At 34.2% G+C, this 24908-nt stretch overlaps 4 protein-coding genes across 5 annotated transcripts in view; 3 read left to right on the forward strand and 1 right to left on the reverse strand.

Annotated features, from left to right (window-relative positions):
* Positions 1-722: 722 nt before the first annotated feature.
* Positions 723-3832, forward strand: unc-45 (unc-45 myosin chaperone). Its single transcript, XM_088193067.1, has one exon. It carries the CDS (start codon positions 915-917, stop codon positions 3726-3728), a length of 2814 nt encoding a protein of 937 aa, XP_088049193.1. The 5' UTR covers positions 723-914; the 3' UTR covers positions 3729-3832.
* Positions 3833-10099: 6267 nt separating this feature from the next.
* CCT6 (chaperonin containing TCP1 subunit 6) lies at positions 10100-13942 on the forward strand. Its single transcript, XM_088191643.1, has 3 exons — positions 10100-10292; positions 10422-10761; positions 12605-13942. The coding sequence occupies exons 1-3, from the start codon at positions 10156-10158 to the stop codon at positions 13721-13723; spliced, it is 1596 nt and encodes a 531-aa protein (XP_088047769.1). The 5' UTR covers positions 10100-10155; the 3' UTR covers positions 13724-13942.
* A 91-nt stretch (positions 13943-14033) lies between these two features.
* On the reverse strand, positions 14034-16269 carry Pis (phosphatidylinositol synthase). Its single transcript, XM_088191644.1, has 4 exons — positions 15922-16269; positions 15504-15638; positions 15127-15444; positions 14034-15066 (listed from the first exon to the last, which is right to left on the reverse strand). Exons 1-4 carry the CDS (start codon positions 15959-15961, stop codon positions 14906-14908), a joined length of 654 nt encoding a protein of 217 aa, XP_088047770.1. The 5' UTR covers positions 15962-16269; the 3' UTR covers positions 14034-14905.
* Positions 16270-17447: 1178 nt separating this feature from the next.
* The window catches only part of LOC148232483 (uncharacterized), a 45666-nt gene continuing 38205 nt past the window's right edge, over positions 17448-24908 (forward strand). For both annotated transcript variants that reach the window (XM_088191634.1, XM_088191635.1), the window contains exon 1: positions 17448-17693. In XM_088191634.1, the coding sequence (XP_088047760.1) occupies positions 17643-17693 (51 nt within the window). In that variant the 5' untranslated portion in view covers positions 17448-17642. The remainder of the gene's footprint in view (positions 17694-24908) is intronic.

The raw sequence follows: 24908 nt of genomic DNA on the forward strand, positions 1-24908 counted from the left end.
AATTACGCACAAATTGGGCCGCCGCAGTATTATTTTATCGAAATATATAATAGTACACAAATTACGTTATATGATAATGAAAAGGCATCGCCACCCGTTGTCTTCCCGTCGAGGTCCACCAAAATAATATTTCTTACGCAGTCAGTGTAGCTACTATCGCCAAGTTTTAGACTTAATGAATTAATAAATAAATGTAGAAAACACAAAAGTAAAACTTGAATTGTTTCCATAGAACTATTTTCTATAGTATCTGCAGGACAAGTGATTTTAAAATTAGGAAACATGTTGTGGAGGTCCATTATACATGTTTAGATTTTATTATGGACAAAATTTGGCATCAAATAAATGTTGGTTTTTGACAGCCAAATAATTTTATAAAAGCTTTTATTATGTTTAAAAATGTTGCTGAACTAAATGATAAGCTATCTATAATATTATTTTATTATTTCTTAGCCTCTTTTTATATAAAAAAAATCAGAATTTGACCTGTATATTCCCAAATTTTCTGTTTTTTTTCCCCAAAGTTTCCAATTTTGGTCATTACTATTCGTAATAGCGTTAATAAATTATACCAGTTTTTATATCTACATTTTATCTAAGATTATGTACTTATTGAATAAATAAGTAATAAATTATTGTTATCTAAAATGATATCTTATCATTCTCATCTAAATAAAAAATAGCAAGTTAATGAATCATTTTACACTTTTTAGTCAATGGTCAGTATATGTGGTGCTATTATTTAAGAACAAAGTAGCTGTCATCTGCTTTTAGGGTGGGAGGAATGCGAATTCTATTTTTATTCTTACCAGAATATTCCCGAAGAGAGGAGGAAAGTATAATTATACATTAAAACAGCAGTCGCATCAGTTACGCGCCACGTGTGTTCCCAATAGCACAGCATAGCTGCAACGATGTCGATCGTAAATAATGCCGAAAACTATAAGCTGCAAGGCAACGAAGCCTTCTCGAAGGAAGAGTTCCATGAGGCGATATCGTATTATTCGAAGGCGATCAAACTCGCCGAAAAGGACAGCCGCGATCTGGCGATTTATTATAAAAACAGAGCCGCCGCATACTTAAAAAGAAACGACTATTTCGAAGTGATATCTGACTGCGATGCCGCTTTGAAAATTGTACCGGAAGACCCGAAAGCGCTGTTCAGAAGATCTCAAGCTTTGGAGGCGTTGGAGAGGTACGAAGAAGCGTATAGAGACGCCAGGGCGGTGCTAAACAACGATCCGGCTAATAAGACTATTCAACCGATGTTGGCTCGGCTTTTCAAAATCGTGCAAGAAAGAGCTTTGAAGAATTCACAGACCGAGAATAAGGTAGATCAAATGTTCAAGATTGCTTTTGACTTGGCCGCCGATAAGGAGAAGCGCGAGACCGCTATGAATAATTTGTTGGTTCTGGCTAAAGAAAAAGCCGGAGCCGAGACCATGTTCGATAAGCGGGTCATTCAAGAGATACACAAGTTGCTGAAAGTCGAGAAGAACGAGCAAATTTATTTGAGCTGTGTCAGAATTGTCGGACAGCTGTGCAAGAAAAGCGTCGATCGCGTGAAAGCGATACTTGAAATTTGCGGAATTCCTTGGTTTTTGGAAATCATCGACAGTAGCAACGTGGATAGGGTGAACGCGGCTCAATATTGTATGCAGAACATCTTGAATACTTTTTCCGGAATGGAGAATAAGGCCGATAGTAAACCGGATCAAAAGTTATGCGATATGCATAAGAGCGAAATCGACACTTTATTGACTTGCTTGACGTTTTCAATCACTAATAGAGTCATTTCCGGCTTAGCGAGAGACGCGATCGTCGAGCTGGTCATGAAAAATTGCCATTACACCGCTTTGAGCTGGGCAGAGCGTTTCGTCGAAATCAGAGGAGTTCTACGTTTGCTGGACGTTTGTAGCGAACTCGAGGAGTATAAATATGAATCGGCGATGAACATCACGGCTTCGTCTCGTACGATAGCAGCCGTCTGCTTGCAGAAGATATATGAAAACATGTATTACGATGAAGCCAAAGAGAAATTCACCGACCAAGTCACCGAGTATGTAAAAGACAAGCTTTTGAATCCTGATTTCGAATCTAAAGTGAGAGTGACGGTCGCTATTACGTCTCTGCTCTTGGGACCGTTGGACGTCGGCAACGCTATCATATCCAGAGAAGGCATAATGCAGATGATCTTAGTCATGGCCGACTCTGAAGAATACTTACAGCAGAAAGTCGCTTGCGAATGTTTGATCGCGGCCGCTTCCAAAAAAGATAAAGCCAAAGCCATCATCAATCAAGGAGTCAACGTTTTGAAAAAATTGTACAAATCTAAAGACGATGGAATCAAAGTGAGAGCTCTGGTCGGTCTCTGCAAATTGAGCAGTTCCGGCGGTACGGACGCGTCCATCAGGCCTTTTGCGGACGGAGCCATGACGAAATTGGCCGAAGCTTGCAGACGATTCCTCATCAATCCTGCGAAAGATCACGACATGAGGCGCTGGGCCGCCGAAGGTCTGTCTTATCTGAGTCTAGACGCCGACGTCAAAGAAAAACTGGTAGAAGACCGAGCTGCCATTCAGGCTTTGGTAGAGTTGGCCAAATCCGGCGATCAATCGGCCGTTTACGGAGTCGTAACGACGTTAGTTAACATATGCAACGCGTACGAAAAGCAAGAAATCTTACCAGAAATGCTAGAATTAGCCAAGTTCGCTAAGCATCACATACCGGAAGAACACGAAATGGACGATCCCGATTTCATCAATAAAAGACTCTCCATTTTGGTCAACGAAGGCGTGACGACGGCGCTAGTCGCTCTGTCTAAAACCCAGAGCGATAACTCTAAAGAACTCATATCGCGCGTCTTTAACGCCTTATGCAGTCAGCAAGAATTGCGAGGAGCTGTCGTACAACAAGGGGGAACGAAGGCTTTGCTTCCCATGGCTTTGGAGGGAACGGGTAATGGCAAAAAACAAGCCGCTCAAGCTTTAGCCAGGATCGGAATCACCATTAATCCAGAAGTGGCTTTTCCGGGCCAAAGAAGTCTCGAGATCGTACGTCCCCTATCTGCCCTGTTACATCCGGACTGCACGGCTTTAGAGAACTTTGAATCGTTGATGTGTCTCTGCAACTTGGCCAGTATGAACGAAACGATGAGACAGAGGATCTTGAAAGAATGCGGCATGAACAAGATCGAAAGTTTCCTATTCGAAGAGCACGACATGCTGAAGAGAGCCGCGACTCAAGTCATCACCAATATGGTTCTTTCCGAAGACGTCTTAAAGATGCACGAATGTCAAAACGATAAAATCAAATTCCTATGCATTTTGTGCCAAGACGAGGACGAAGAGACGGCGGTCGCTGCCGCCGGCGCATTGGCTATCTTATCTTCGAGCAAAATATGCTGCGAGAAAATTTTAGAAACGTCCACTTGGTTAGAGACAATGCACAGTCTTTTAGCGAACCCCAAAATGGAAATACAACACAGAGGAGTGTTTTTACTGCACAACATACTCACCTGCGATAAAGAGTTGGCAGAGAAGATCATCGCTACCAACATATTGGAAATTCTAATGGCCATCACTAAATTGGAAGACGACGGCAGCCGAAAAGTCGTGAAGGAGATTGCGGAGAAATGTTTGCAAGCGGCCGAAGACTTGAAGTTGATTCAGAAGCCCGGCGAAGGCGCATTTCACGACGAAGAGAGCGACGAAGACGATATTGAATAAAATCACTATTTAATGCAATTATTGTTGAAATTTGACTATAAAATTAATTTAAAAAATACTTTTATATATTTATATTAAATAAAGCGTGCCTTGTTACTTATAAATGTGTTTTATTTATTATATTAATAAGTGACGTTATTTTAGGTTTATTTTGGTCGTTGATATTTAGGTCACGGGCGCTCGCCTTGACTCTTTGTCTGTATTTAAGTTTAGTTAAAGCAGGTAAAATAGCTTATGTGTATCGATGGCACAAACTAACGGGCGTTTTCAAGTACCACAGACAGGGCCGGCCCGAGGGGAAGGCAGTACAGGCGATCGCCTGGGGCGCTAGACTTGTGGGGCGCTGTGATACCAAATAAAGACGTAGTATTCACTTAAAATTATCAAATAATATAATCTGATTATTTGTCACGCTGATTCGCTGTAAAGGAATAAAGACATGCATATATTATTTTTATTTTATGCGAATTCAAGAGGGTGGAAACTGCGAAGTCGGGATGTTGAAAGATTAACAATATGGAGAGGAGAACACCTACGGCGATTAAACGACTAGACTTCAAATATACCGGTCATTGATTGGTTAAGTACACTGTTCCATATTTTTTAATCAACTGTTCGCCGGTTAAGTTAGGTTCGCTATCCCAATTTTTAAACTACATATAATCCGAACATACACGGCTACAATCATATTTTTCTTCCAACTTCCATCCTGGTGTCTTCCAATTCTGATGAAGGTGGAGACACTCTCTTTTTGGAAGAGGGTGTAGAGCTCCTGATTGTTTTGTATACACCACTCTCGTATATAACGCCATATATCCTGCGAAGCACTTTTCTCTCGAATATGTCAAGCAGCCTTTCGTCGGCCCTTGTAAGTGTCCAGCTCTCTGAATCGTATGTCAGAATTAGTCTGATCAGCGTTTTGTAAAGCAATATTTTTGTACGACGAGATAGTGTCCGTGATTTGATTTGTTTTATTAGGCTGAAATAGTATTCATTTGCTGACACTACTCGTCTCTTGATCTCCTTTCTAAAGCTTCCACTTCACTCTCCGAAAGTAGGCGACAGTTGGCCAAGGACGGGAAATATAATGTGAAAATTCGGGCTTACTTCGGTCGAGCTCGGTTGTCCCCGCGCTAAAATCTCTCGCAAGTTCTCCGAGGTCACCGCGAACGGGAGGTAAAATGGGGGTAATTTGGGTCGAGGCGGCCGACTTCGTCGCCTCCGAAAATTCCCTCGCTTTCCGAAAGTCATACCCGAAAACGCTTCGAGCGCGAGCGGCGAGATACTTTCCCTTTCGCTCTCTCGCGTGACGAGAGAGAGAGATAGAGATGGTTTATCGCAAACTGAGATAGAACGATTCAATTTTAATATAGGCGTCTTCACGATCGCGCCACTGTTTGGTATTTTTGCCCGATCTGGACGGTCAAAATTATTTCTCCACTTTAGTTGATTCCATAAGTGCTCTTAGTCAAATATATAATATTATAAGTGCTAAAAAATACAATTATTTAAAGTATTTCTTTAATTGTAGGCCCGAGGAATAGGAATTCCGTGTTGAACGGTCGTGCGAATTTCGCCGCGTAGCGTAAAAAAAAAATTGTATATCTCACAAATTTGCTGTTTTTTATTAAGAAAAAGTATTTGACTAGCATTTTACCATACTCGGTATCGTTTTTTTAAATATGTATATATTTAGTCATTCCAAACAAATTTTTATTTTATTTCATTAGTACGCGATCCACAATTTGACGTTTACTGATTTTACCACGGTAACCATATTATTAAAAAATTACAATCATTACAAAACTGTATTTTAAATTTGACGTTAACATTTCTTTAATTGTAGGCCCGAGGAAGAGGAATTCCGTGTTTAACGGCCGTGCGTAGCGTAATAAAAAAATTTAGCCGCGTAGCGTAAAAAAAAAAAATTGTATATGTCACAAATTTGCTGTTTTATATTAAGAAAAAGTATTTGACTAGCATTTTATCATACCCGGTATCGTTTTTTTTTTTAAATATGTGTATATTTGGTGATTCTGAATAAATTTTTAGGTCGTAACTTTCGCGACTAAGCCCCGTCCCATTTTTAAGAATAATACATTTTTAAGGTATGCAATGTGTTAAAAACCGCAAAAATCCGCAGTCAATTTTGCATGTATCATAAAGAGAAAGACCTAAGCTATATATTGTATATAAAATCTCAATTCAGCAAATTGACTTTCCATACTTTTCCTTAAAAAATAATAGAAATTATTCATTAGTTGCACACTTGAACGTTTCCTGTTTATTATTTATTAGTGACAGTGAAGCCTCGATTCAACATAAAATGTCTTATTTACTAACATTGATCTATTCCGGTGCATTGCAATCATCCACCATCTCCTTTTTCTCCATTTGGCTTTAATTTTTTTTGTGTTTAAAACACGCACGTAGTTATAATACGCGAGGTTGAGAAGCGTGCACGCGTATGAAATTCCCGGCTACGCCTGCGACCTTGACCGACTTCGGTCGAACTTCCACTAGGACAACTTTCGGAGAGTGAAGTGCGGGTATAACATAATATGAATTATACATATAGTGACAAATCATAATAAGTTTTTAATAAAGACAGATACTGAAAAAACAGAGATGCAGACAAGTCTAAGAGAATAAATGATGTATAAATCCGTAAATAAATACAAAATACAGTTAAAGTAAAAATAATAATAATAAAAAAATACTATAAGATTTTTCTGAGAAACGCTACCATTTATAATTTGACTAAAGATATTATATTATTTTTAAGCTCACTACTTTTTTTAATAATAATGCGAATGAAATATAATAGACATAAAAAATGTTTTAGATCACTAAAACACTGCTCGTGATAAATCCAAACTCATTATGTATTCATTAAAATTTTCATTTTCATCCTGTTATTACAAATTTATTTTATTACAATATTTTTAGTCTCTTGTCTTCACCTATTACAGTAGCACGTTGCTGTTTTACTGAACTTTCAACTTAAAATATTACTTATAGGTTAAATTGATTTTATAATAAATTAAATATTTTATTGTGAATACCTATTTATTCATACCAAAAATTAGGTGGCACTCTGGTAACACTGACGTGACGGCGGCGAATGGCAGCATGTTCCTTAGCGGATCTCTCATTAGTCGGTCCGTGAAGCAGACAATTAATTTATTGTTTTAATTATTGCAAAAAAGGTTTTTTCTTAATTCCAGCAATCACAAAAGTAGCGTATGCTAAAAATTATCGCCTCAAACTACCATTTTGTGACACACAAAACGATTTTTGTACGGGTTTTTTGTCATAATCTACCAGGAGTGCATATGAGTGAGATGGTAGGTAACAATCAATTTATTATTTTAATTATTAGGAAAACTATTTTTTTTTTATCTCTGCAAATTATGCTTGTACATATTGCAAATTATGCACATCAAGAGTCGCATCAAAGTATATTCAGAAAGAAAAAACGCTTCAAACTACCGTTTTTGTACGGGTTTTTTGTCATAATCTACCAGGAGTATAGAATAGCTGAGGAGGTAGTGGAGCTAATAATTTATTTATTATTATATATATTTGTTAATAACTATCTGCTATGGAATAATAGTATCTATTTACATATATATAAAGCCTATTATTGCATAACCGCAGTCCTCAACGGTTCTAACCAATCAGAAAAAATAATTTAATTATTTTAAATTTCCATGGATACGCATGATGTTAGAAAATGGTTACTATGTACATACATAAACAAAATACACAAGGCTCACTATCGAATGCGTGTATAATGTTATTGTTTTAATTTGAAGAGCTTACAGTGATTAATCATAAAATATAATATAAATAATTCATATAAAAAAGAGATGGTCGATAGCGCAATGACATCTGTTGATAAAAGTATTTTCCATTGATTTGCCAATTTAATATAATTATTCGAATTGCAAATAAACCAGGTACGTGTAAACTGCAAACATGTTATACATATTTAGTATTATGTACGAAGATTGAACGTTAATGTGGATCAAATTACCTAAACGCTAATAAAACGTATTTTTTATTTTGTGATATTTTGGTATTTGTCATGACGATTGCATAACAATGATTATGAAGCAGGCGGTTATTTAACTAAATAACTTTGGTTTCATTTCGGCGAAAAGTCATCTTATTAATTGCTCATGGCTTCTGAAAAATAATTACGGAAAATAAAAACTATGTACAATAATTAGAATCTAAGCACAATATTCCTACAGAGAGCTGATGATATGACAATTTTTAAATTAATTTTATAATCATCCTAAAATATCAGTCGTGGGTGCTTGTCTTCTTTATTCATACGCTTATTGTGCCATATATTGATAATCAGTGACGGCTGGTGAAAATAGATACAGGTGGAGCCAGGGACCAAAAAAATATAATTATTTTTTATCGAACTAAACATAATATGTGTTATATATATAGGGACAAATCATAATAAGTTTTTAATAAAAACAGATACTGCAAAAACAAAGACTAAGATAGTAAATTATGTATGAATCCAGAAAAATATAAAACACAGTTAAAGACAAAAATAATAATGAAAAATAAATACTTTAACTTTTTAGTCGTTATGAGATTTTTCTGAGAAATGCTACTATTAAAAATTTGATTAAAGACAATTTATTATTTTTAAACTCGATACTTTATTTATGAAATAATGTAAATTAAATATAATAAATATAAAAAAATGTTTTAGACCACTAGGTAAAACACTGCTCGAGATAGATTCAAACTCATTATTTATGCATTATAAATGCTTTTATTCATTCTGTTTAAAATTTATTTTATTACTTGCCTGTATACAATACTTTTAGTCTCTTGTCTTCACCTATTGGACGTAATTTGTCGTCAGCACGTCACTGTTTAGTTTATCTTACAAGTTGAAAATAGCCTAGTTTATATAAAAATGACATGTGCAAATGTCACGTCGCTATTATACATCGTTTGGAAGTTCTTGTGACCAGTGGCGTAGCTAGGGTATGTGCCGCTCAAGGCGATCCTTACAATTGCCGCCCCCTTCCCATACATTTTTTGCAGGGTCATAAAATCAGCATTTCTTAAAATAATAAATTGGTTATAATTAAGCTGTTGTTATTGGTGGATTTATATATGTTTTAGTGTATTCAGGGTTAAGAACCACACTAGACGATCCCATCGCGAATATACCGCCCCCAAGCAAGTGCCATGCATAAAATCAGCCATGCGATTATGCACGCTAGAGCATCGCTCTTTCGTAGGCTATTGAGTGTTTGCAAAGGCTTTGATACATAATTTTGTGCTCTAACTTGGCATTTGCCGTTTCTCATTGTGAGTATGGGAGCCGAATTTAGATTTGTTATGGTGTTTACAATACAAGGGGCGCGCGCGCCCCTTGTATTGTAAACACCGTTAATCTTCAATAAATATACTACTGCAGCGGCTCAATCTATGTCTCATTGCCACCCGTCACCATCACCGCCCCTTAATGAATTTCACCGAGATCAGTTTTTTGGTACACACTACTCTTTAGATTATTTCACGCGTAAAAAATCGCGACAAAAACCTACAAATTCTTAAATACCAACAATCGCAAAAAAGAGTATCGTGTCAAATATAATATTAGATTACTTTAATTTGAATTATTTTTGAACTCATGTAATGAGTTATTAAAGTATTAATAGGGGGAGGGGGCGCGCAAATTTAGTGTTTGCCTGGGGCGCCAAATAACCTAGGGTCGGCCCTGCAACCAGTGACTGGCAACCTGGACTGGCGCGCCGACTGGCATCTTGTAAGTCAGCCTTAAGGATTGGCTTTGTTTACACATGTCTTGTTGATTAAATTATATTGCAATCATATACTATATACTTTTAGTTCTAATTATTATACCTTTTATTGATTATTATTATTTATATTATATCATTGTATTAATTAATATAGTTTGCTTTTAAACAATTAGAGAAATAAAATATTTTAAAATATGGTAGAAAATAAATTTTTAATACAAATAAAACACCTAAGAAATAATCACTTGGAGCTGAATCAAAACCCGAAAACTGCCAAGTAAAATTATCGTTAATTTAAAAAAAGTTATATGTTTTTGGAAATGCAAGAAAAAAACGCAAATACTAATGGAATAACCAGATATATAAAATGCGTGTTCGTAAATCCATCAATTCATATTATTTTTTACTACAAAGTTTTGAAAATTAATATAGTTAGTTTTTATGTTAATTATGTGAAATATAATATAACGCTAGCTATATACTATTTTATAAATGAAAAAAGTGTAAATTCGTAAATGTACCATCTGTCACCCCGTGTTCGCGAACACTCGCGTGACGCCCGTTCACGAACTAAAAGGCGTGCTACCGGCGTGTTCTGGTAGTTTCTATCCTCTCCTACAATGTCAGCGATCAGCCTTTTGAACCCTAAAGCCGAAGTCGCCCGGGCGGCGCAGGCTTTAGCCGTTAATATCTCAGCTGCTAGAGGCATCCAAGATGTCATGCGCACCAACCTCGGCCCCCGAGGCACGCTTAAAATGTAAGGTTAACTCCCACACCTGTGAACTCTTTGTCTTCCTATTTCTTAACTGATAAACCTGCTAACTTATCATCAATCAAAGTTAATACGCTCGCTGAAATGCATACAATACGTTAATGTCAATTCCAGGTTGGTCTCCGGGTCCGGTGACATCAAAATCACCAAGGATGGAAACGTGCTATTACACGAAATGCAAATTCAACATCCCACCGCTTCCTTGATCGCTCGCGCCAGTACTGCTCAAGACGACGCCACCGGCGATGGAACCACGTCCACCGTTCTGCTCATCGGAGAGCTCCTGAAGCAGGCCGATTTGAGAATATCCGAAGGCTTACATCCGAGGATTTTGACCGAAGGATACGATATCGCCAGAACGAAAGCTTTGGAGATCCTCGAATCGATGAAGATCCCCATTGAAATTTCAAAAGAAAACTTGATCAACGTCGCTCGTACGTCACTCAGAACTAAGGTAATAACTATTACATATCATGTTTAGTCAAATAAACATTATAAAATAAGCACTTTTTCAACATTGGTCATTGGGTTGATTTGTTTCGGGGTCATATTCCGTCGATGGGTGCCACACGTCAAAGTGCTCCTTATCGGTGCCTTTTTAACGAAATACAAAATTTTACAGCCACAAGTTGGTCTCAAGTGTCAGCCATATCACATTTTCGATATGTGGGAAAAAGTTGTTTTGGTATTAAGAAATGCTACACACGAACGGGCGCTCTCACGGTGGTTGCCTCTACAACACCCCGTCATCCATAACTAGTTCGCTTAACGTCCCTCCCCTCCACAGCCCGAGTCTCGTTACTTTTGGGTCCCCCCTCATATAGGATAGTATGAGAGGTACTGATCAGCACGGTCCACTTATTTTTACCTTACAATTATAGTTATAGAACTTTCATTAGGTCAAGTCCAAAATACAAATTAAATCAATTCATCTCTCAGAGTAAAATAAGCTGAAAAAGAAGTACAGAAAGATGTTGCATTCTGCATATTGCTTCAAAGTTTGTCTGCATGTTTTAAAAATATGAGAGCGTTGGTCAAAGTATATTCAAACCAATTTTCGGTCAATAGGAGGGCGCAAAAACAATTATCATTTCTCAGAAGTCAAAAATTCACATCAAAGCAATTAAATTATGTTAGTACCGTCAGATGCAAAAAGCAAAACAACGTTTTGTTACATAAATATGTTAGGTTAGGTGCAAACGAACTATAGCATGTCAACGTTATTCAGAACAATAAACACCCCATGGATAACTCTGCAACGAATCTGTTTTAAAAATGTCATTTATAATTGTATATATATAAATATAATGTATAAATATTTTTTTATAACTAATTTGGCTTTCTGATAACAGGAAGTGCCCTTTTTTAATACACTGTTCATGGTTCTATCAAGTTTTTACGTCACGTTTAACGAGGAAGGATTCAGATCCTAGGACAGGCATGGCGAACCTTTTTGAGTTCGCGTGCCAAAAATCCTCAAATATTATTACTCGATTGTGTGGCGTGCCCGAGGAGTAAAAATTTACCAAGATAGAAAAAATAAATAATTAATTATTTTTTTAAAACGATTGTCGTTTATCTTAGAAAATATTTGATAATTTTTAAAATTAAATATATAATATTATAATTCACAGATTATTTAATCAAGATTTTTTGAACTTGAAAATCGTTCACGTGCAATCCAAATTCTCAAACGTGCCACCTCAGGCACGCGTGCCCTAGGTTCGCCATGCCTGTCCTAGGAGTTGTAGCAAGCCGTTATGGTCGATATAAAGTAGTTGAGTCCTTGCAGTTAACGGTGAGTCTTTCTGATCTCTGGTTCCCTATGGTCATCCGAGCTTAGTGAGTGTCAAGTCCAGAATACATTTCAATAGTCATAAAATGGCCATCCAGTGTATAAATTCTGGGTTCACTTGACAGTGTAATATATGCAGTTTTTATACTGTGGTAATTCGGCGATATAAACTCTTTAATTTCACTCATGTTTTGTTTGACCATGACCCTTTCAGTTTGCAACTTCTAAAAATCGTTTGTTCGTATTGTTCCATTTCATAGCATTAAAATGGGTAATAGAAGATCTAAAATGTTTTAATCTCATGATTCATTGTTCGAATCAAACTTGCGTAGGAGGCAAAAAACAATTTCCACTCAATCAAATCACATTAAATTTCCATGTCACGGTTCTTTTAGAGCTCTAGATTTCTCAGATCGATAGATATGTGATCTCTTCACGAATCTCTTTCCAAAAACGTGTAATCGTTATAATACATTATTCTAATTGATTTATATCTTTACAGTTGCATCAAAATTTGGCCGATATCCTCACCGACGCATGCGTGGATGCAGTTTTGGCCATCAGACAACCGGATCAACCCGTCGATCTCCACATGGTCGAAATTATGGAAATGCAACATAAAACAGCTACCGAAACACAACTGATCCGCGGTATTGTGATGGATCACGGAGCACGTCATCCGGATATGCCAAAGCGTTTAGAAAATGCTTACATTTTAACCTGCAACGTTTCACTCGAATACGAGAAGTCCGAAGTCAACTCAGGATTCTTCTATAAATCAGCCGAAGACCGTGAAAAGTTAGTTTCTGCTGAGCGCGAATTCATAGATCAGAGAGTCCAGAAGATCATCGCAATGAAGAAGAAATTGTGCGACGGAACAGACAAGCACTTTGCCGTCATCAATCAAAAAGGCATCGATCCCTTATCTTTAGATGCTTTGGCCAAGGAAGGAATTTTGGCTTTGAGACGCGCTAAGCGCCGTAATATGGAGAGATTGACTCTCGCATGCGGAGGCGTTGCCGTAAATTCAGTCGACGATCTAGAAGAGAGCCATCTCGGTTTCGCCGGCTCGATTTATGAACACATCTTAGGAGAAGATAAATACACTTTCATCGAAGATTGCAAGGTTCCGTTGTCCGTTACCATTTTAATCAAGGGACCCAATAAGCATACTTTGACTCAAATCAAGGATGCTATCCGCGACGGACTCAGGGCCGTTAATAACGCGATCGAGGATAAATGTATCGTCGCCGGCGCCGCTGCTTTCGAAATCAAAGGTTACAACGAGCTCATGAAGTATAAGAATGAAGTTAAAGGCAAAGCCAGGTTGGGCGTCGAAGCTTTCGCTGAAGCTCTACTAGTAATTCCGAAGACGCTAGCTGTTAATTCAGGATACGACGTTCAAGACACAATCGTGAAGCTACAAGAAGAATCACGTTTATGCCCGTTCCCGATAGGTATCGATTTGAACACCGGAGAACCGATGAAGCCGACGGACGTAGGCGTATACGACAACTATATCGTCAAAAAGCAAATCATCAACTCCTGTTCGGTGATAGCCTGCAACCTTTTGCTCGTCGACGAAATCATGAGAGCGGGAATGAGCAGTTTAAAAGGATAACGAATTAATTTGATTTAATTACGCTTATACGTTAATTTTATATAACTTTCACAATATTTGCTTTGTACGTCACAAACAATTGTACGGCTATCGCGAGATTACAAACACGAGCTTCCCAAATAATCCTGAACATTTTAATAATACAAGTATTATAATTTATGAATAATGAGCTAACGCATTTGTAACGGTACATTAATCATTAAATATTTTTAATAACAATGTATTTTTTTAATTATCGAAAGATTTCATACCCCATCCCTCAGGAGGAATGCAGGATTTTTAGGATATGTTAGTCATTGATAGTTGATTATAATATTCATACATTTATTTCATATAAGCATATCGTGCTACAAATAATTTTAATGTAAGAATTGTAAATATTTGGCCAATTACACGTCCAGTTAATAATATCTGGAATCATATAAGTACATAAATTCTACGTCATAAAGGTCAGGTGGTGACTAGTATTTTTTGTATAACATCAACAACTACAACAGGGTCTCATATTTGTTAATATACATCGACGTGTCGACTTTAATCCTATGACCTACATAACATCAATATAATTATAAAGAAACATTTCATTTATATACTATTCAAGGGTCAATATTGTGGTATGACACAGGAGTATTAATCTTTCTGGAAGACTAAAAATATAAAAAATAACCATCTTCATTGAAGATTGTAACCAGAATAAAAAAATAGTCAATCCCGTCAAATAAAGTATTTTTTAAAATCGCATTAAATTCATAGACTAATGAAAAAAAGGGGCAGATATACAAATGAAAAATCGCTTCGTCTCCCTGTTCCCCCTTTAACTATTTGATACGTGCTATTGAGTTCAAGATTGTTTAACATGGTTGGGATGTGGAACGTATACTGAAAATTGAACGAGATATCTTATAATGCACAAGAAGTGGTTAAATTAAATCCTTAAAAATTAAAAGCTTTGCATAAAATATGATCACATAGATTAGGAATGCGAATATTTGAGATGTTCATTTAAATCAAATATTACTACAATATAACAATTAAAACATTACATTTATATGCTATAATATCTAACATCAAAGACGTTCAAGAATTTACGAAATGCTGTGATAGTATGGCCAACATAAGAAATACATTTTAAAAGGAATCACATTTTTTTAAATTAAATTTATTTGAAATAAAATTATACTTTTAATTTTTTTGTTTTGCAGCAATGGCCGCTCGTTCTTCGACGTCGATTGTCGCCAAATTCATCGAAGCCACAATGCCGTGCAAAACCGAAATGAACGATTTGACAATAGCGATCGGTGCCGATATATAAACGATAGCTCGGAACAGTCCGATTCCTGCGACTAAAAAATAATTATAGTATTAATATAGTTGCAATATATCATTATATGATGTTATCTTACTGATGGGTCCTTCGGTGAAGTAAAGCAAATAGAGAGCAGCGTAGAAAGCTTCGTTTCCGGCGCACATCCAAAACAGGACCGTCTTGTTGGTGTAATACAGTCTCATTATGGGATTACCAGACATGTCGACGAACTTGTGCGAGGTCTTGCCTTGCAAGATCGTCGTGTGCAGGTAGAGCCAGTGGCACACGATGTCGATCGTAATCGAGATTTGGAACCAGAACATGTATTTGGGGTAAAACGCAGCTAGAGTTACGCATAGGCACATTGTGCCAGCGCGGTCGGTCAATTGATCTAACATTCCACCGAAACGAGTGCCTAAAAAAAAAACGTTAATAATAGTTATGGATTATTAACTATAATATAATGATAAATACTTTGATTGAAGTATCTGGCAGCATGACCGTCGATTGCATCTAATAAAGCTGAAGTAATGTAGCAAACGCACGCCAGGACGTAGTGTGTTGGCATAAAGTAGAACGATATAAGAGCGAGTATGATGCGTCCATATCCTGAAAAATAGCCTTTGTGTAAATAAAAATCTCAAGGTTATGTATTAATTAAAAACATTTTTTTGTTCCGATCATAAATTGTTAACAAATATGAATAATTAATTTTGTTTAAGGTCATTCAATTTTTGTTTACGTTATTGATTGTTTCAATTTAAAATTTGAGTCCTAATGATAGCAAAAATTGGGCATTTAAAAATAAAAGCTAGTTTTAAATTTCTATTAAAGATTAATCGCAAAAAGTCGCTAATTCTAATATAAATATGAAGATAGCTCAATTACTCACCGATTATGTTAGGAACGAATAAGAAAATGTTTTCCGACATTTTGCGAGTGACGAAAATCCTAGAGGCGCAGTACGTCTCGGAACGTCGGCGTTGCCAACTTGACGGTGTAAACGTCAATTTTTGTAATCTAATTAGCGGATCTTAAATTGATGTGATTTATAAATTGAAATGGGGGTACTTATATTGTTACTGATTTCTCGAAGCGTAAAACGCGATTTTAGTTTGAGAATATTTGTTTTAAAATATTTTTTGCTTTGATATAATATTTAGACACATTAAACATAAAATCTTCGACTATACCTCTCCCTGCGTTATTATTGTTAATTGTGTTGTTACCCATGATGGTATATTAAAAGCTTCGCGGTTGAACACAAGAGCTTATTATTTTGTTAAAAATATTTATACTTAGTTTATTGACGCTATAACTAATTGTTAATATACTAAAATAATTTAATCAAAATATACATATAAAACATAATATAAATATAAACAAGACTTAAATATTATAATTTATTTCTTAATGTACGAAGGTGTGCTTTACACCATTGAAGCAGTATTGATCTTTTTTTTTAATTTACAAATTATGTTGTAAATTTATTTTAAATAAATTCTCCAAATTTTACATTAAATGTTTCATTATTGTATTTTACATCTTTATTAAGCTGAGGGTTTGAATTCACGATGTCTTCTATACTCTCAATGTAGTAAGTATGTATACATGTCATTTATTGAAATACCATGAATGTTAATTTAAGGAAGATAAGCTTAGAGGTGAATTTGTTTTACAAAAATAAAAATCTAGTGCATTTCCTGAATGTAATAAAGAAACATTTATGTGCATTAAGAAATAAATTAGGTACTTGTCAATTTTATCGCCGCCACGCTCAGAAACCAGATTTTTATGAACATTTTTTTCTGTTTTTGACCCTAACGTCAATGAAAGTAGTCAACAATATTTTGCTACATAAATACCTTTTAAAATTTAAAGCTTTTATCACCGTGCGCGTGTTTATTCCTCAAACATGGGTTAAAAATCCCAATTTTTAACCTATGTTTAAGGAAGGTAAAAATATGAATAAAGATAACAAATAACAGGGTGGATAACAAATAACAGGCTAGAGACGGTGGCTTTGTTGGCAAATAAGCTGTAGAATGAAGCATTCTCATTTATCATAATATAGGAATACTTTCACAATGTTGCCAGTCGTTACCCCCCTTCTCTCATACAGCCCCAGCAATACAAGCAATAATATTAATAAAATAAAAATGATTTAAAAAAATATATAGTCTTACTCGGGAGATTAACTAGCCCAGCTTAATCGATTTTTATAATATTTGCCTACTGTTTAATTTTTCTAAAAATCATTATTCAAAAGTCACTGTGGTAATTTGGACAGCATATAATCGATTTGGGCGAAATATTGTGTCGTTTTGAAAAAAAGAAAAAAAGGGTTAGGTCGGAAAAGACGGAAAAGCGTTCGGTATTACCCCTCGGGGGGGTCGCGTACGTCGCGCGTATAGGGTCAGTCGGCGGTCGGCGCTCGCGGACCTCCGCAGCGGTGAGCGGTGGGCGGCGGGCGGCCTCTCGCCATCGCCTTCGCCATCGCCACCATCGCCGTCGTCGTCGGCGGCGCCTCGGAGCGCGAGCCCCGCGCGCCCCTACGCCCTCGGATCGATCGGTAGCCCGGGCGGCCGGCGACATGCGCGCAGGCTGAGCCCTATGCCGCCCTCTCCGGAGCGCGCCGCCCCCAAGGCGTCCGAGCCCGCTCAGGTATATATCGCACCAAACCGGCATAACGATGCTCTTGTCTGCGGCTCAGACACAAAACTAAATTATGATACAAAAACATTTTTCTCACATTCGGTATCTGAAAAAGTCAAAAAATATTTCACTTTAAATATACGCTGGTTTTTACAATTATATCCATCCATATTTTAAGTAAATATAATACTATAAGTTTTTTCCTACAACTATATTCTATATGATATTCTAGAGATGGCTCTAGGGTTTTTGTTTTTTGTTAGGGTTGATGCTCCGACATATATCCGATGTGTCTGATGTTGATTCTGGTTTTGTTTATTGACTTACATAATTTGCTTCCGTGTTCCATTAAAACACTCAAATTTTTTGTGAACAATTGTTGTATAACTATTTTATATTGATTATCTTTAATAAACTATTTTTTATGAATATTTTTTTCATCCCTCAGCATGGAGAACGAATTTAATTTTTAACCGCTGAGTCAGACATGCTAGATAATACTGAGTTGTATGGCTTTGGTTTTTAACCAACTTTTTACAATCACGCTAACAAAACATATTTAAATTTAATTGCATAGAAGATGAATTTTCACCTAATCTCCATTCGTTTGATTCTAGCAATTTCAGAATGAAAATTAATAAGATGTCAACTTTTTAAAATTTACTCTTTCGTACATTTACTATGACAACATGCACATATTTGTATTTTGTGTCCGTTATTGTAAATCTTCCGCTCTAACATAGAGTTCAGAAAAATCCGATGAACTAATGCATTTTTTTATTCGTTTGATAGATTAAGATTCACTACCATGCGTTATGAACTTTGATATCAAATCATTGTGCATGACAATGTTCTTTTCCCAAAGCAACCGACAACTTAGTATGCGAACACATCCATTTACAAATTTACTCTGTGTACTTTTTGTTTCATTGACTAAAATAGTTAATTTCTGAATAAGAACCATTCTTCAAAATTCGGTTCTATGTCAGCCTTTATCCATTCAAATATTTTTTTATTTTTCCTATAATAATTTTGATATTTTTGTAAAAATTAAATTGCCAGTACAGCTTCAAACAATAGACTGAATTATTCATTATACTTTCATTATAACACATTACTGGCGAGTTACTCCGTTACCGGCAATTGCTTAAATTTTCGCATGAATTTCCAAAACAAATACAAAATCTTACAATATTATAATTTTATTTTATTGATTTGGTCACGTATACATAAGTAAATATATGCATTCTATTTCATATACATTAGTAAAAATATGCAAAAACAAATAAATGTTTGACAATCGCTTAAAAATCTGATTTATGATTAACAAGCAATATAACTGTTCTGTGTTTTTAATAACATCCTCAAATAGTTAACTATTTAAAATGATGAAATTGTAAAAAACTGGATTAAATGCAATACACTTTCCAATAAATTTAAAGCCAAAAAATAAGTGCTCGCCGCTTACATTGATCCAACTAAAGTAACTTTATTGCCTTTACATTAATATGTAATATACTTTATCTTAAACTGTTAAATCTTCACAACTATTTATTAGATGAGATCCTGACGTTCACTTCCCAAATATTCTACTATTATATTAGAATTAATTCACAACAAATAACTTGATACCAAAAAGTACAACGTACAATAATAAACATCACAATTTGATTCATGTCATAGTATTAAAAGTCATAATTATTAAAAATCAGTGTCGTTCTTAAGTTTGAGGTATTACCAACTGAAATCAATTTTTTTTATTTACCATAAAGGTGAGGCATTACCAGATTCAATTACATTTACGTACTTCCGATTCCGAAACTCGGTTTGAGTGAAACATATCGGGTATATAGTGTTATTTTCAAAACATGGCATGACGATGATATTGTCCATTGATTTATGAAATTGGATGGTGTCTTTTATACTTATATATATATATAAAATATATATTTCACTTTTATTGATTGATATTGCGTTAAAACACTGACGTAACTATATCTTTATATAGTACAAGTTTTTGTATTTTTATAAGTTTATAAATAGAAAAAAATAAGATATTTGTTTGCTATCCCCTATACTAAGAATACTCTCCCACACAGATTAATGTTATATTGAAATCAAAATATAAAAGTAATGGAGAATTTGTTTCAATTGAATCCTTACTATTCACAGTATTTTTATATATATATCCCAGACACCGCATTATTTTTGTAAATAAATAAAAAAATTCGAAGTAGAGTTAATGTCTGAAATATGCTGAAAAATTATATATTTAACAAAAATAGAAAATGTTTTATAAATAGGGTTAGGTTCACCCCTAACATTATTATTATTTTATTTAGGGAAAGGCTTGCCCGTTCACGGTGTTTTAAAATTATTTATAACTGTATTTTTTTATAATCGACTCAGCTTACCACACAACCCATAGCAGTGTGTTGCTACTTATAGTAGCAGTATTGTCCAGATTTCGATCTATTGTTGATTTCTTTGCGAATATTACTAACAGGGTGCATTTTTTATAGAAATAATTTGACAAAGATGGTAAAAGTCTGTCTAAATTTCTAGAAATAAATTACTATTGGGTTATTAGCAGAGCTGTGGAGTCGGGAGTCTTAAAAAATCGATGGACTCTGACTTCTTTTTCATTTATTTTTTAATAATTAATAGAAGCAATTTTAAGATCTAATTTCATTTAGACCACAAACACGAATGGAAAATAAAGAAATAAGATTTAGTTAATGTGCCAAAATAAACCAAATGAAGTAAGCTTTTTCTTTTTATTTTAAAGTGTTTTCTTTAAAAAAAAATATAAGGTAATCTAATTATTTTATTAAATTTTTATAATATAATTATTTTTGTATGAAGATATTGCATAATGCATATTATTTATCTTTTATTTTATTTAATTGATTTGTTTGTGTACGAATGTACCTATTTATTTATTTATACCTATATCATTATCAATAAGTCAATATAAATAAATTAGGTAGATGTAGCAAATTATAAAATAAAATAAAAATCAGAGTCGGTAAATTTTGAAATGACTCCACAACCCTGGCTATTAGGATATGCATGTAAAGTTTAAATTATTATACAATGTAAGATTTATGTTCATTTGGTTTCTAGTTTTATATCTTTATGAACATATCTATTGTTCAAAAAGCTATAAATGGAAAAAAGTTGCTGTTCCATAACTAATTGTATTGATTCTGCCTTGGAACAAAAAAACTATTTTATGTAAAATGATATATTCAAGAATACTTTTGTATTAAACAAATGTTACAATGTTCTTCTTTGTATACTATTGTACTGATACTGTATAATTGGGTTCTAGAATAGGATCTGAGGACCACACATTTCTGAATAATATCCAGAATACAATAGCTAATACTTGAATGATACTAGGGTTCTTTAAAAAGATACATCATTAAATACAAAGAGTAGTAGGAATAGTCGAAATTTCAACCAAATACCACTGTAATGATTTAAAAAAAATATAATTCTATTTATATAACATTTTAATCATCTGTCTCAATTATGGAAAACAACACTTCATTTTACTAATGCTATACCTGCATTACTTACCTTTTAGCATTTGAAGTACTCTGCCCTAATTAATAGACATTGAGATATACCGTCTCTTCTCTGTATGTTATTCTTACTATTTCTTTGTAACCGTCTTACCATATATTTAATTAATTTTACAAACATTGCTATCAAAATAACGACCTTATCAACAATTTAGTTTTATACAGAAATAGTTGCATTGAATCATTTGTTTATTTTATATTGTCATGCAACAGACAGAAGGACTTTGACATTGTGGATGATGGAATAAGGAAATTGTAGAGTTGATTCTTTCGTTACAAGAAATAACATATACTCATACTTACAAAATATTAAAAAGCTGATAAACTGCAAAGATAAAATACTTACTGATAAGTGTCACTATTTAATACCTGGATTTTATTTTTTCCACGAATTCATTGAACAGGAACAGTCAAGTGTAGAAAAGGCCATGAAATTCAGTCTTCTTTAATATTAAATATCAATTATCAAAATCATAGTGATTCTTTTCAGATCATCCATAAAATAAAAACTAGTGAAAGAATAATAATTCTGGTATATTCCTGACATCCAACTTAACACGCTTCATACTTAAATTTATTTTTATTTCAATTATAACAGCGTTAAACTAAATGTATAATATATATCATACTTGATACATTCTAATCCAATTAACTACTTAAACTATTGACTCCGTTAAGGTTTTATTATAAAAGAAAGATGTTCTAACAATCATTAAAAGTAAGCTATGGTAAACTAAATCCAAAAACAGGTTTTTGCCTGTCTCTATTGTCATTTCTCCAGATCGGCTTACATATGTTACACTATATGAGGGCAGGGTGCGTGCACTTTCTTCAAACCTACTAACGTATCAAAATATGTTTACATACATGAGACGGGATCACTTTAACAATAAATTACATTTTTAATACACCTGATTGAATACAAATCAATTAAAAATTGTTGTAGTAATAGTCAATAAATTATGTTGAATGTTCATTATTCTAGACATATATACATTTTAATTGTTATTATTTTTATTTTGTAAGTCGCTCAGCTAGTTATTGTTTGCATACATGTGACATCATGTTTATATAATGATTTTTTACAAGATTCTGTTTCTATACCGATGGATGTATCGTTGTGATGGTAGATTATTCTCAGTGCATGGTCAACCTTGTGATATGATAATTATTATCGAGGTCACATCTGCACTCCAATCAGCTGTTGTTTATTTTCATGTGCTAATTGACGTTTTAGATGTGTTTTATTTCCAATAGCATTGTTTATAATCATTATTATTGGCATTGATTTTGTTTTTTACGTTAAATATGACATTTAGCTGTAGATATCAAGAGTGTGAATTAGTTTAAAATATTGGATTTTATATCACTTTACTTTATCTTCAATTCATTGTAGTGTTGCAAAAATATGGATACGTTCCTGCTTATTATAATTTTTAATTCTTGATGCTTGATATGTTATGTACTTGAAACTAAATAAACTATTTACATATATTGACGTAAACGGCTTAATAATAATTCAACTATTGTACTGAATAATTAGTAATCAATAAATGGTTACTTTTTTAGGAATCAGATTGATATGCTGGTGTTTAGATAAATACAATTTAATAATATTTTAATTTTTAGTCGTCGAACGACACCATATAAGCGGTACGAATCAGCGTTCTTCGATTTTTATGTCGCATTGTTTAATAGTATCAGATAGTTCTAATTATGAGCATGCATTATTTTTTTTAAATAATTTTAACTAAAAGCAAAATGTGTTTTTTACAAGTTAAAAAATTAGTATTACCACATAAACCTACCAATGTTTCGAAATCATAGTTATAATTTTATAACGAATATACATAATGATATATATGTATATAATGAGTACTTAATTTGTCTTTAATTATGTCGCAATGAATCATTGAATTTCTAGTGTAATTTGTTGCAATAGTACCGTTTCACTATCATATCACACAACAACTGTTTTGGTTACACATTTATAATTTCATAATCGATCAGCTGGTGTAAGATAATCCAACCGCGTCGTTGCCGCCTCCTGCGACGGTCTGTCCGCGCCTTTACAAGTCAGCGTTTCCGCGTGTCTTTCATTTTTTCTAATCCCCGCGCCATCGCGAAGATCCCATAGTCGGATTAATGACAGCTTCTATTTATTTACAGAGTGGCAAAAAAATGTAGCGTGCCAAAACCCTCTTTGTCTTCAGACGTTCTCGTGTTTACTTTTGAGCGAATTTGATAAGCTGTTTACATCCGATGTCTTGGAGACGACATTGTAATACACATTACACAATTAAGTGATTAAGCGAAATCGTAGAATTTTATACGGATTGATCTTTTAGATCGCTTAAATACAAAGATGCAAATCAAAATCTAATACACTATTCAAAGTATCAAAGTGCCGCTGATTATTTATATACTCCAACAGTGTTACTTGAGTTTATATATAGCTGCGGTGTAATCGACCCTCTTGTTAATTTCTTCCTGTTCCTACGCTGTGGTTTCATTGCCATGGTTATTGATGATGAACTTCATTATCTTCAGTTTTAATTAATTATCTTTATTAGACACTAAATAAATCGCTTTTCCTCGCTATGTTAGTTTTACAGCAGACTGCCACTCAGGAATACGATATATTCTGCATACATGTATGCGGCATACAGTATTGTCACAGTTCACAATACATAATGTCGATCCTTCTCCTTTGTTAGCTCGAGTTTCTGTTTCCGAGATTGGCTTTGAACACGTACCGTACTTCAGCAATTCAGAGGTAGGCGACTTCCGCTTCGGTTAGGCTTCTGCTTTAAAAGTTAGGTCAATTGCTTAGTAAAGTATGTATTATTTATAATTTATCAGCGCCGTTTGTGAATACATATAAAAATAATAGCGTAATGGTATATAAATACAAAATAATCATAGCTTACCATTTAATATTAAAAAAATGAATTGAAATAATATATTATAAATATTTTACAATTAATAAAATGAAACAGATTGCCGAACTAATTATTTGTCTGAAGTATTATTATTAACGCTGTTAACGTATGTTATGGAGCAGCCGTAAATTTACAACAATAAATAAATACATTTAGATGGAAAAAAATAGATTTCACGTGAAAAAATAAAATACCTTACATTCAATTTATTTTTTCGAACATAAGTCAACTGATTTGTAGTGGAGTTCTTGAAGATATTTGTTCCTTTTAATCTATAATAGACGGTGTATTTATTTATTATTGTAGCGATGTTTAAATTTTACTGCTGTGGCTTTCCTATTATCCGGAGTCATTTATGTTCTGACCAACGCCCACTCGCTGCCGCTCGTTCGCACTCCTAACCGATCGGCGGTGAGTGAGCGCGTTGGTCAGAACAGTGAACACAATGACTCCGGATAAAAGGATAATACCGTTTTTCATATGTTGGTAAAAAAATATACGTGGGTGTAACAAAATAATTCGAACAGACGTTATTTTTCATATTTTTGTAGTTTCTACACCATTTAATGTGATTTAAAAAAGTAAAAACAATATTTTTGTACATTTTTAATTTAAAAAAATAATATCCAGTAACACCACCTTTCTATTTTATTACACTATTATAGTTTTTTTTGGTCGTTAAGCCACGCGTT

The sequence above is a fragment of the Plectrocnemia conspersa genome, unplaced genomic scaffold (assembly GCF_051122295.1).
Source record: "Plectrocnemia conspersa isolate PC_06_02 unplaced genomic scaffold, ASM5112229v1 ptg000009l, whole genome shotgun sequence".
Taxonomy (NCBI): Eukaryota; Metazoa; Arthropoda; class Insecta; order Trichoptera; family Polycentropodidae; genus Plectrocnemia; species Plectrocnemia conspersa.